This window comes from Anabas testudineus, chromosome 11, assembly GCF_900324465.2.
Source record: "Anabas testudineus chromosome 11, fAnaTes1.2, whole genome shotgun sequence".
Classification (NCBI taxonomy): Eukaryota; Metazoa; Chordata; class Actinopteri; order Anabantiformes; family Anabantidae; genus Anabas; species Anabas testudineus.
In genome coordinates, this window is record NC_046620.1 from 4703144 (window position 1) to 4716778 (window position 13635).

The 13635-nt window shown below is 42.9% G+C and overlaps 1 protein-coding gene across 14 annotated transcripts in view; it reads right to left on the minus strand.

Moving 5' to 3' along the window:
* Window positions 1-13635, minus strand: part of macf1a (microtubule actin crosslinking factor 1a) — a 139399-nt gene that overhangs the window by 94797 nt on the left and 30967 nt on the right. For all 14 annotated transcript variants that reach the window (XM_026350212.1, XM_026350206.1, XM_026350208.1 and 11 more), the window contains exons 3-5: window positions 12759-12848; window positions 11212-11289; window positions 9946-10038 (exon numbers count right to left, since the gene is read on the minus strand). In XM_026350212.1, the coding sequence (XP_026205997.1) occupies window positions 9946-10038; window positions 11212-11289; window positions 12759-12848 (261 nt within the window). The remainder of the gene's footprint in view (window positions 1-9945; window positions 10039-11211; window positions 11290-12758; window positions 12849-13635) is intronic.

Below are 13635 nucleotides of genomic sequence, written 5' to 3' on the forward strand. Positions count from 1 at the left end.
AATGACCAAGATTGCAAATTTTCCTCAAAGGGGGCAAATTCAGGGAGTTTTCAGCTACAATCAGCCGTTAGACTTTCATATCAGAATCAGAAAACCTCCCTAAAAACATGTTGAAAAGGAAAAACAACTGAAGAAATGTAAACTAAACAACAGAGCATCCCGCCCTTCAGCTAACAATAAAAAAAAAAACCTGTCAGTGGGATTTGATGCTCTGTTCCTCAGCTGTTTTGTGATGATGTAAAGTAACTGGTCCCTACAGTCTTATATCTCTAGCACTGTGTGTCAACTAACTCGTATTACATGTCTAGTACGATTTGTAATCTTGTCTCTTTCATCTGATTGTTTGACAGTGAAATAAAGGTTTTGTCACAGTAGATATATGTGCTCAACCACATTTAAAATTTGAAGATTGAGTTCTATGTTTAATGAAAAAAGGGTTGTCAGAGTACGATTTATCTAAATCAAACTATTATGTGCAGCAGCAATAACAAAAAAATACTAGACTGAAGACAAATAAACTGTGAAATGTAATGTAAAATGATGGTACAGTAAATCATCCTCAGAACATGATGACACTGTAATCAGGTTATCTTTTTGTCAACCAAAACATCCTGAGTTACACAGACACACCGTTACATTATTGTGTTGTGTGTTATTGGACTGGTATGAAATGACATGTTACAGTCTGAGCCGTGAGGGAACCCTGTTATTTAGAGAAATGACCCTTCCCTCTCTCTCCTTAACACACACACCATTCCTGCCTGTTTCACACTCTCTAACAGACGTCAGTAGTAACGGAGCATGTGTGTGGTGTGAGAAAAATAACAAGCACTGGAGGAAGACAAATGAGAAGAAAAGGACACAGGGAACAAGGATACAGGAAAAGGATGGCGAGCCAGGCTGTGCTGTGGTGATTAGGCTCTTGGGACACAATCGGAAAGAACAGAGAAAGGCATGCTGCCTTTCAAGAGCTGATAACAACGCACACATGCACATACATTCATCAGTACAACCAGTATGACCATAAACATGGTGCATTACAACAAAGGCACAGCTTAAAAACCTACATTCACACAAAGAGCTTTGAATTCCTCTCCTGACACAACAGATATAGTTTAAAAGGTTTAAAAACCTTCACAGGTTTAATGCCACTAAAGCTCAGTTGGCTAATAAAGATGTTGTTTTGTGCCCTTTACTAAACTGTACTGATGAGGAATCCAGCAGTTGGGAACATCTAGATTAATCAACTAAATGTTGTAACACTAGTAGAGACATAGATGGTCAAGGATTTGATGTCTGGAGGACAGGACACAAACCTGGGGCAGGTATTTTACAGCTGCCTGTTGATGCAGGGACAGAGGACTCTCAATCATGGAGTCCAGTCTCTCTGATGAGCTACTGGTCAGCCCTCCCCAGTCTGTCTGACTGGGAGTGGTGCCTGCTGTTTCTGGAGAGGTCAGCGGCAGGTCGCTGGCATAGCCCGACTCTAAGAGAGTTGACCTGTCTTGTGCACGAGCAGGAGAACCCAATTTAAATCCTTTGACAGTCATACTCTCCTGAATCTGCAACTGGTTAGCGGACAAGGGGACGCCTGCAGACAGTTTGGTTCTACCTTTGTCCTCCTCGGACAGTAGGACTTTAAGAATACTTCCTGTGACTGGAGATGGGACAGGGGGCACCTTGCACACCTCGATGTCACTGTCACTTTCGCCCCTCCACACTGGAGAGCCATAGTCACTAGGGTACACTGTCCTCACCACACAGAGTTTGCCGTCCACCTCTCGGATATGGACCACACCTTTGTGCTCCCTCTCCGCAGGTGTCTGCACCACCCCTAATGTTCCTTCAGACAGTCTTTTTTCCTCTCCGCACTCCATCTCCTCTCTCTCTGTTCGCCCCTTGTCTTTTTTCTCCCTTTTCTGTCGAAGTATCCAAGGTTTCTCTAGAACGCCTTGGACTTTCTCCTTAACACGACACACTCTCCCTCCACCAGGAGTGGTACTGCCAAGTGCCGGGGCTATGTTGACTGGGGTGGTGGTTGTGGTTTGGCTTGGGATGCTGGAGACATCTACAATTGCACTGACAGAGTCTTCCTCCCCTGGAAGGCAGAAGACCCCTCTCCACGCTGGGCTGGGTTTGGGGGACACTTCAAGTATTCGGCTGCCCAAAAAACCCTCTATACTGGCAGTTGTAGAGCCGGGGGAAAGAGTATTGCTGTATGGATTAGTTTTGGAATGAGCTAACTGGGTATCAGGCACTGTTATAAGAGTCTTAGCTTTGCTGCTAAAATCTATTGTTTCTAGAACTGAAGCTTTTCCCTCCCCATCTTCATCCTCTTCCTCTTTTTCATCAGGCTTGTGGCTTCTTTTTTGCTTGTAGTCTTCTTCTACCTCCCCTTTCCTGTTCTTCTTGCCCTTGTGCTTACGTCTGAATCGTAGACGCTTCTTTGGCGAAAGTGGTGGAGCTCCGGTTAGTTCCCCCTCTCGTGGAGGCCTGACACAACCCATAGAGTTCCCCATGTTTTTGATATTGGCAGAGAATTGTGTATAAAAAATATAAACCACAGCGAACAGAGGCAGTTAATTCATCAGAGAACCCATGTTTATTTAGGTTTGTACATTATTTCCAGTTGTCTGAGAGCAAAATCCCAATCCCAGCTGCTGACAGCTTCCTCATCAATCTGACACCTGTGAGAAATGTGAAGTTAGGTGAAGCAGGTTTAGCTCCATTTTCCATGGCACCATCAGAAATACAAACCAGTGAACAGGAATGGATGGTACAAGCTGTCAGAGAAGGAGAGAGAGAAATTCAGCATTTCTCAAACAGTTATTGGTTCAGTCACGGGGCAGGTAGCTGCAGGCTGATGTGTCACAGCTCCAACCTCTCCTTCTTATTTCCTTCACGTTGATTCAGGCAGTGCAGTGGCCAGCTCTGCTCTCTTTAAGGACCCTGCTGTGTGACAGTGTATGTATGAATGCAGACAGCTGGCTATTTTACTTGGTCTGTTTCCTCAATCCTAGAGGTTGCAGTCAAGGACATGTTGACACAGTTGTGTCAGTGGAACCACAGGGGCCGGGAAAATAAATTCACTTAGGGTCAGGTGTCCGCTTTATCACCAGCCTTTTAGCAGGTGAGCTGTTACCTGGTGGAAGGTAACATGTCAGGCAGGATAATGAGTGTGAGAGTGTGGGAAAGATATAGCGCAGTCCAGTGCTACTGAGCCCATTAGTGATTCTCCAGCTACTTCACACACTCTACGTGTGTTCGTCTATGACACGAGAACTAAGTGTACAACACTGAGTGTGTATGTACAGCAGGATTTCTGGGAGTGCTGGAATCAGTATCAGTCTCATTATCATTACATATTATCGAACTTCAAATATAGGAGATGACTGATTCATCATAAAGTGAGGATAAAATACAACACCTTTGCCAAATACAATTCTCTTCAGATCCCTTCTTGCATTCTTGACAAACCACAAACAAAGTGATGTTAAGCTTTTCAGCTGTCTGTGTAATCCAGGAGCTCTATCTACACTCAGATCTAACAGCTATTGGAGCTCATGAATTAATGATGCCTCTCTCCTACTGTGGTAATGTTATTGCAGTGCAGGAGTAGAGAAGTTTCCTCATCTGCCAGACAGCAGAGATCGTCAGGAATCTCATCTGTCATAGTATACATAGTGAAAGTAGTATTAATGGTGATGGTATTGGTATCCTTCGTGGCAACAGCAAGCTCAGTGTCTCGTTCTGCTGAGGCAACACAGAGTCCAGATTGGCTGTGGGTGAGAGATAGTGTGCAGTCAGCCAATGCTTCCACAAATTGCTGGGGGATTCAGTCAATACTCTGACAGCTTGTTAAATCCTCAATGAGAGCATCAGCTTCCTATCCCAACGCTCCTCCTTATCATCTTCCCACATTTTCTGCTGCTCATTGAGCTGTTGTCTCATGTGATGTGTCAGTTGTTCAAGCATATTTGGTCATTCCTCATCTCAATCAATACTTTGTAATCCAAAATGTCTGGTTTTGATTTCTCATACTGGATGGGACTGACAGGAAAGTTTAGTCTTTAAAATGGGTAAGATACCAAACTGTTGAATCAAGTGAGTGTAAAACCTGCAAAAAGCAGCTTTGTCAGGGTGCTGGTCTAAATCTGGAGACAGACAAATGCAGACAGACTCCACCTTTCACTCCCCAGACAGTTTAGCATCACATGCCTGTCCCCTGGATACCAGGGTGAAGATTTCCCCCACTTCAATGTCAGAGTCTCAGAGGACAAGAGTTGGCTGGGAATTGTATTCAAGTACTGTGCAATCAGAACCTCACATGTGTTGCTGTCAGCCTGCCAGTTACTCAGAGAAGCTTCCCCTTCATCGGGTGGTGCACTGCGACGATGCAACAGCTTGGCGAAATCCACATTTTGTATGAGGTGGGGGATATTTATACCATGTCTTCCACTGAGACAAAAAACAGGGAGGTTGGAGAAAAAAAGGCTGTCATTCTGTTTCTCCTCGGCTCTTAATAGCTCCTCACGTCCACTAGATCTAATTAGGAAGAGGCATCTGGGGTACAAGCAGGAGCTGGACTCCAAAGATGAGAAAGGGAGGAACAGATTCGTCTACGGTCGGCTTAGCTAAGGTCTAGTCAAAATCCAGTTCTAGTAGCAGACCTACTTCACATACAGATGTGCATCTGGAACAGAGCCAAAGGGATTCAGTGTCCAGTGAAGGCAGCTCTGAACTCCACAGCAGTAAAGGTTAGGACAGGCGCATCCACGCTCCATGTCCCCTCAAAGACATGTGGGGAGCATGAGCAGGAACATAGGGCGTCTCCGGCTAATAAGAGCCAGTGGCTCTGTCAGACAAGCATGGCTGGATTGATCCGATTGATACGGTGCACAACCGAAACAGAAACAGCAAGTGTGTGGCTTTCCAAAAAACAGTATGAGTCTGTGTTTGCTCCTGCAAGGTTGGGCGGTCCCCTGGTCAGCTGTGTAAGCCCTTCTGTATACGTGTCCATGAGTGTGTCTTGTCCTGCTGTGCGTTTATGGTTTGAGGCCTACTGGTCAGGGGAAGCCGGGAGCTCCAGTGACAGCGGGCAGCCTGGATCGTCTCTCCCTCGCCTGGATTTGCTCCTCCGCTTTATCCCTCACTCGCAGACACCGGCAAAGGGAGAGAAAAGCTTTTATCTCCCGGCTGCTGCAGCTTCACATTCTGTACTGCTCGATGTCTCACTCGCACAATCCACCCCTCCCTCCATGGCCCTCCTCCTCCTATCCGCTTCCTCGTTACTCCTGCCTCTCTCTCTCTCTCTCTCTCTCTCTCTCTAGCTCTCTCTCATGGCTGTTAGTGAGCAGCTTTCGATGCCACAAACACACATTCACACACACTTGACCCAAAAGCCAGCCTGAATGACAGGCTGCAACAGGGACGAAGAAAAAAATGCAGCAAGGAGATCAAATCTAAAATCAGACTGTTGCGTCTCTGCAACATAAATGAAAAATGGGTAAGCACTTCAATCTGTCTCTTGCCATCTATTCCCTTCAATCTCCATTTGCCCATCAAGCTACAGGTTATGAATAGATCTGGAGTGAAAAGCAGACATGAGATGGGGAGAAGGGGGGGGAGTAAGGAGATTTGAGGGAATTAAGAAAGAGCTGAAAAAGACAGAAGAAAAACTGGAGTGGACGGATAGAGGCTGTGAATGGAAGTGAGAGAGTGTGAGTAGATGAAAGATTTTCTCCACATTTTGTGCAGAGACAGCTAAATATTTGCTTCATCACTCATAAAAATTTTCCAAAGAGGACAGATAAAGTATGTCATTATTTTATTAGGACGGTGCAGGCCATTTTGAAAGTCACTGAGAAGGAACACAGAATTCGCAATTCAGAATTTCCAGGATTTCTGCATTCTGCTGTGTGACGAAGTACCTGGACATTTAATATTTAAACTGATTATCTGTGCTGAAATTAGAATTTGGTTTGCATCCTGGCCCATAAGCTGAATAATACACCTTATAAACATGATGCTGTATGATATAATAAGGCAGCATCACTGCAGCAGAACTTGCACAACTTTACACCTAACAGCTGCTGAATGTCTTCAAAGACAGATATGGATGGAGACCACTAACAGGGAGTAGTGGTCTCAAGTGGTGAAAGCCACAGCAATTTATCTTGTCTCATTAACAGAAAGAATAGAAAGCATACAAGTACAACACACACACAAACACATGAAAAAGGCATGAACCAATCGCGGGAAAGCACTAATCAACTCCCCAAGGTTTTCATCCCTTTTCTGTGGCTGCATGCCATCATGAACTGTAATAATCAGACTGCAACCGGCTTCTGAGCACAGCGTCGGCTCTTTATGCGTGCATGTTGGACTACCTGAAGTTCTTTTAGTCATATATTAACCAGCTCTTTTGTCGATATTGTACATTGAGGCACATAGATCATAATTCAAGCTCCATCATTATTCAGAGCACAGGTGCTTTAAGATGCTGAGACTTTATGTTCTTACATCGTGAAGCCGATATGAAAGGTGAAATTAAAAATATAACTTATACCTAATATAAGTCGCAAAACCATGACAACTGCTAATGAAATATAATGACTACTGTAGATACGTCTGTCTTGGCAGGTACTGCTGTGACCAAGTAATAAACAGTCTGAAAGCTTTTATGCCATCTTCCTAAAGTATTACGGTACCCAATTTAACTAAACATAAAACAACGCAGAGAAGAAGGATGATGAACTCCAAGACCTCTAATGTGTGTATGTTACAAGATAAATGATGAGAGACAGAAAATAAAAAATCATTCAATTTAGTTTGTGCTGCTTAGAGACATCACGACTAACTGTGACCACGCTGTGTTGAAAGAGATTCACAAACACTAAACAGGTTAAAGAGGACTGCACTGAAGAGTTTATTCAAAAGAAGAATTAAATAATTTAAACTGAATGATGAGTGATGTGTCCTTGGATTTTTCTCAGTGCTTTTAGAGTTTTGCTCTCAAACTCTGCAGGACGTGCTGTGTGCAGCAGCACTACAGGTTGAACATGACGTCAATGTAATGTCACTAAATGAGTCCAGTGAAAACACAGGAGTTATTTAAGCACTGAAGTGACATTGATGTTCTTAGCAATAAGCACACTGAAACATGACTGTATTGCATAGAGTTGTTTGAAATGGGCACTACAGTGTGAAGTGAGATCAGCTTTCAGTTACATAGATGGTGATGGATCCAAGTAAAAAATTCCTTAAATTAGCACTTTTAAAACACAAATAAACTGACCCCACCTGCTGATTGTGCCTCAAAGCATGACAGTGAAACGATGAAAAATTTATTCACCAGCAGAGAAATTCACTCATTAAGATTTAGCAGTGACATACAGTTTTCCCAGCCAATCACAGGTAGACACAGTGTAGGAGGAGGGTCCATGCACAGGAACAGCTTCCTGTGGCTGGGAGCCTCCAATAATCTGTCTGGGTGATCTGTCAAACTGAGCTAATGGGTGACACTTAGTGGTTTGAAACAGTAACTACAACGGGGTTTAAACTTGTAGCCAACAAGACAAACGATGGCAAATGAACAACAGCAAGAGTTAAAGGTCAATATGTCCAACCTGCCACATCGGTAGTTTTGATTCACATTGAAAATAAAAGTATGACTGGTATGTGAAGGCGTTCAAAATACAGCGTGTTAAGTACTATATACTACTGTTATAGTTTTTTTTAATCTTTATTTGATTCAAATAGTGTGTTTGGCATTTAAATCAGTGTGATGAGGCACTTAGCACGACAGTTATTTACAGAGGACACATGCAGACATGACTAAACACTCCAGCAGGATTCTTGAAGAAGCAGACAGAGTGAGGAAACGCTGAGATGTAAGCTCACCTATAATTTGAGGTGCCAGTGAAATAATAGCCAACAGTTATGACCCAAATGAAAAGTGATAGACGAGTGAGATAGTTCCTATAATTGGCTCATGTGCTGAGTCACTCATTTGCACTTAGAGATCCTGGTCACAAAGACCTGGAGGCTTGTTTCCAGAAATTGTTTCATAATCACTCTCATCAGACCAAAGCTGCCCGTGGGAATAATGTGGAAATTATAGATTTCCCTACGATCTGGGCCACATATCACAGTATTAGTGAATATTTTCTGAACCTCTCTATGCTTCTTTATTGCACTAAACACTGCTCATCGTCAAATATGCAACTCACTGTATATCTAGTTAAAAGAGTCTGAATTGTAGTATATATATAGTAGGGGGAGATGTAGAGATGTGTTTGTGGTGTGTTGCTGATTCATTGCTGTGTATTTACTGTAATAATCACACTGACATGCTGCAGGGACACAAAGCTCTGTGGGACTGGAGTTTCTCACTGCAGCTCTAATGTAAAACTGTCGTCATCTCCTGCACTCAGTGAACTCCTGAAACTATTTTCAGCGCTGCTGGCCAATTCCCTCGCTCTAGTTCGACAGCTTTTTTTTTCTTTAATCCTTTCTTCATTTCTTCCACAATTCCTGCAGCTTGTTTCAGCCCCCGTCATGTCCATCATCTATGGATAAGTCCCTCTAGCAGCCCTTCGTCCTTCACAACACAATGTTCTGCTGAGTCATGTCCACTGAAATGATTACTGCGGTTCCATGTGCTACCTGCTGCTTCCATGTCAACCAGGTACTAGTGTCACCTTGCTAAGGGTCACATTGGATCACGGTCTAACGGTCATGACCTTATCTGGAATTAGTTCGATAAAAACATCTGAGATAGCTTTGTTCAGTCTTTGTATTAATTAGTTTTTGGGTGCAACATATTCGTTGTGCATGCCTCAGACCAGTGGTAATGGCGGTACAACCCTGTCTGCAACACAATGATGCAGGAACATTTAGAGGAAATTACTCCACATCAGGAATCGGGAGAAACAGTTCAGATGATCGACTGCCTAAACTAAACAAGCTGCCCTTTAGACAACATTTATTTCAACAGTTCCTTTGTATAATTCAATAATAAAACTAATAGTTTGACATTTGGTACATTAGTGGACAATATCAGTAATAACAATAGTGATTTGTTGTCGTGAAAGGATGCTTGCAGAAAATATTTATAAATATCAGTTTAAGCCACAAAAACCAAGGCCCCACAACCATAATCGAGAATATGTCTCTAAATAATTTCATTGTACAAGAGTGGTCACTGCAAGAATTAAATCTTGCTATGATCTTTTCCTTCTTCCTCCATCACTCTGGGTTTACAGTGAATTACAGTTCAATCAGTCTGCATGTGACATATTTTAAATGTGTGTTATACAAGCACGAAACTGTAAATCCAGGATCAAAAAATACTATCAAAACAAGAACTTGTGTGAAGATCTTGCAACAAGTGCAGCTAATTCCGACTAACACAGCACAGAACATAACCACCATCAGCAGGAAACACTTAAGGTTCCAATACCTGGAACGTATCTGGTTCCCTTACAGAGGAACATGAATGTACAGTACCACAAACGCACACTTTCTCATTTCCACAGAGCGCTGGATCCTCTTCTATTGCATAAGTTAACACTTGTTCGCCAAGGCACACAGAGCTAAGCTCATCCCGTAAGTGATAATAACTCAAATCCCAACAGCTGGAACGAGACGCCAAGTTACAACAGTACAGCACAGAAATCAAGTCGGCATTTGGAGCAACTTGCTTTCATTTCACTCCATTTAAATCCAGATTAAATCACAGCAGTAATAATGTGGGGAATAAATCAATTATTACATAATCAATTTAACGTTTTATTAGAGTGTGGGCTGGATCTAAGAACCATTTGTTGTCCATTATGTTGTTTTCAAGGGCCAAGACATACAGCTGGGTCTGAGTCTACTATCAATCAACCATGACTGAGAAAACACAAAGAGCTGCAGGAAAAGCATGTGAAGGGCACAGACCTGGAAGTGAAGGATGATGGTCCAGATGAGACCTAATGTCAGTTTGGGGTTCCCATCAGTGATGTCATCATTCCTGATGTTCACAAGTTTGACCTGAAAATGAAAAATAAAGAAATTTTTGTTAATTTAGTAAATGTATAATCACTTTTACACGGACAAATAAGAAGATAATGCATAACTCATCCTCACTTCTGTATGCTAAGGATGAAAAATAATCTCTGCTCCAATTATCATGCTCATTAGGTGTAACAGACTCTGAGACCTTGTTAAATCTTGTGCCTCTAACTAAGCCGAGACAATCACGCTGTATAATTAGACCTGCAGTGAAACTCAGAAGGTACTCAGAGGAAGCAAAGGTCAGTCGTTCACCACTGCCGTCTCCAGGGAATGAGCCAGAGTTTAAGACAGACAGGGACTATGTGCAGAGAGCAAGCTGCAGTTTAAGAGTTAATGAACAGATACAGTGTCAGTAACTTTGCAGTAACAGTGCAGAATGATAGCTGAGACAGAGAAGTCAACAGATGCTGTATGAAGCTCTCTTTCGCAAGCACACATATGATTAAGAACGGGGTGAGGACACCACTGTTAGAAAGCAGCTGTCACTTTATAGTAAACACATCAGGTGAGCTATGTGGTGCAGTTCTAATATGTACAGTAAATGTAGGAGTGCAGATTACTGCAAAAACACAGCTCTCTCCACTGCACCAACCAACCATATGGCACAAGGTACTGCCCAGTCCCAGGATGAAATGCAGTAGAACTTGCTTAGACTGTGCCTCTGCAAACTGGGTTGAATGTGCTGCACAAGGATATAGTATCCCACTGAGAGACATAAAGGTTGTGTGTGTTTTAGTCTTCAAAAATATGAGAGGTGTGTTTCAGCAAAACCAAAATCCAAGAATTCACTAATCGCGGACAGAGATCTGTAACAGGATTAGTTCAGCAGACAGGCAGGGAGCATGATTCGTCTCTTGGGATTATTAATTAGCCGACCTTTGCTTGGAGTCTCTTAACTGGTTATATAAATACAACAAGACTGTGATGCATGCATTTATTGACAACTAGGATTAAGCTGCACAAACCTGCAGACTTAAGTTTGACCCAAACATCAACAGCCTGGAGCCTCCCTGAATTAACCACGGTGCTCACTGTTCAGCTCTCATCCATCTGATTCATGTCACTCATACAATTTGTAGCGTACACCAGTCAATATTTAATATGAACAAGACTGTCAAGAAAAGCAGATACACCTTTTACTGTGCTCACCTGTCTCTGTTTGAGGAAGTCCAGTGCTATTTGGATGTTTTGTAATCGATGAAATCTCATTCGCCCCTTTTCTCTAGGCTGGAACACAAAAAGGGGGGAGAATCATAATTAGAAACAAAGATTTAAACTGAGTGACCTTTAGTGACAAAAATGCCAAAAGCAGCAGAGTGTGCACGTAAAGCTGAATTAAATCCACAGTGCAGTGAAGTCATGAAATGGTCCGTCTTCAACACGAGCTCTTAAAGACATGCCAGAACTGTCAGACTCAAACCATGCTGGTTTATCACCAACATCCAGTAGAAGGTGGAAAGATACAGTTTAAACATAAAAGGAGAGAAAATCACACACAAACTTGTTGCGAATGAGTACATGAGTAAAGTGCAGGACGTAGGTTCACACTGTGCTGGTAAAGAGACACATGATTAGTCAGCGAGAGGAAGACGTGTGTGTTATATTATACATGTATGCACACTTTAAACATGTTTATTTTAGGTGAACTCATTTTATCCTGTTTTAATGGCAATTAACCCCTAATTTTGATTTTAACTATTCAATGACAGCAGTAGTACACTTGTTCAAAATACATACTGTATGTAATTATATGCATTTAAAGTGTCAAGTAGTATAATCACTAAACCAAAACTGGAGTTGAGATGCTGTCATCCACCATAAATGATAAAAACACTAAAAGTAGTGTTTAACAGTGTGGTGTTATGTGCAGCCTGGTTTTGCTGGTCAGACGTCAGTGACACGGCACTCTCATGCAGCCTCACAGCTCCACCTGTAGGGCAGAGGGTGAAGCTGAAGGGTCAGAGAAGACAGAGTGAGTGGTGGAGGGGGAGAGCAAACATACTCCCTGAGCTCCTTCCTCCTCCTCCTCCTCATCCTCCCCTCTGAGCAAGATGAGAGGGGGGGCCCGCGAGGCGTATGCCCTTTTCAGGGAAGGACCGCTCTTCTGTTGCTATAGTAACAGAAGGGCGGAAAATGGGAGACATGAAAGAGGAGATGTAGAGCTGTATGAGAACAAATAAAACAGAATGACAATGATAGAGGATGACGGAAACAGGAGAAAAGTACTGTAACTGCAGAGGGAATCTGTAAAACTGATTGTTTTACTGTAAATAATAAAAAGATGAGGAGTCCATAAAACACCGACTGAAACTGACAGAGAGAACAGACAGGGTACATGGTGATGACACTGTCCTCAGTGTGTGTAACCAGACCAGAGTCAGCAGTCTGTTGCTGTTAGTCTACCTGTCTGCAACTAAGCTATTCTGCGTCATCTATTGGCTGATCTGTCTGCAGGCATTAGGACTGGGACTCTTACATCACTGTGCTGTGCAAAGTCAGGTCATTAGTGTTGAAACTGCTGCATTAATGTTGGAGATCTGGAAATGTCAGGCTGTTCAACTTTAGCATTACGCAGAGTTTTCTACTTCCTCCAATGGTATTTTAAAAAGTAAAAGTGTGTGATTGAACATATCATGGTGCAGTTAATGAGAAAATACACTTCTCTATGCGTGTGTAACAGATGTTAAAGACCATACCAGGGTAACTCCAGAGAGGACCTCCAGCAAGGATATTAAGTTGTGTCCATCCCTCAGGTCTTCATACAAGTCTGTGATGTGCTTCCTCACCTGAGAGAGAGATAAGAAAGGGAGCGAGGAGAGGAGAGGAGAGGAGAGGAGAGGAGAGGAGAGGAGAGGAGAGGAGAGGAGAGGAGAGGAGAGGAGAGGAGAGGAGAGACAAACAGAGTTAACAAAGTTAATTCCACACTCCAATCATCCCTCTGTTGACTCAACACTGTTGACATCTGTCAGGCTGATTGCCCCACAGCGGACAGGGCTGGTGACAGCGGTTGCCGGGCCAACAGAGACGAGGCACCAGCTGCGGCCCCTCATCTCTGTTGCCATGACATTACATCGACGCCTGGGGGGTGGCGGGTGTTTGTTACCGGTGGCGAGTGCTGCTGACACGGTGACTCAGCAGCCTGACTGAGGCGTGTGATCAGCATCAGAGCTTGTTTTGTTTCAAAGTGGGACACTCACAGAGAGAGACAGGATAACGGAGCAGCTGAACCGTGAACAGTGGCTAAAACATTATGACAAGTGAACTGAAAGAATGAAACGACTGAAGACACTTAACCAACCTGTCCCCAGTCTCTCACATTATACTGTTATTTTGATTCTTTAGTTTCAGGCTGTTGAGACATGCTGCTGATGAGAATAAATCTAAATGTTCAACTACAACAGATGTTGGACCAACCTAATTTTCTACAAGGTTATGGCTGGAAACTGTATAAAAAAAAAAACACAATTTAGTTTAAACAACTCAATTCGAACGTGACTGAAAAGAGGCTGTTTGTGAACAATTAGCTTGTTTTCTACACAGACTGTTTCAAATTGTGAAAGAAGGACTTTCACA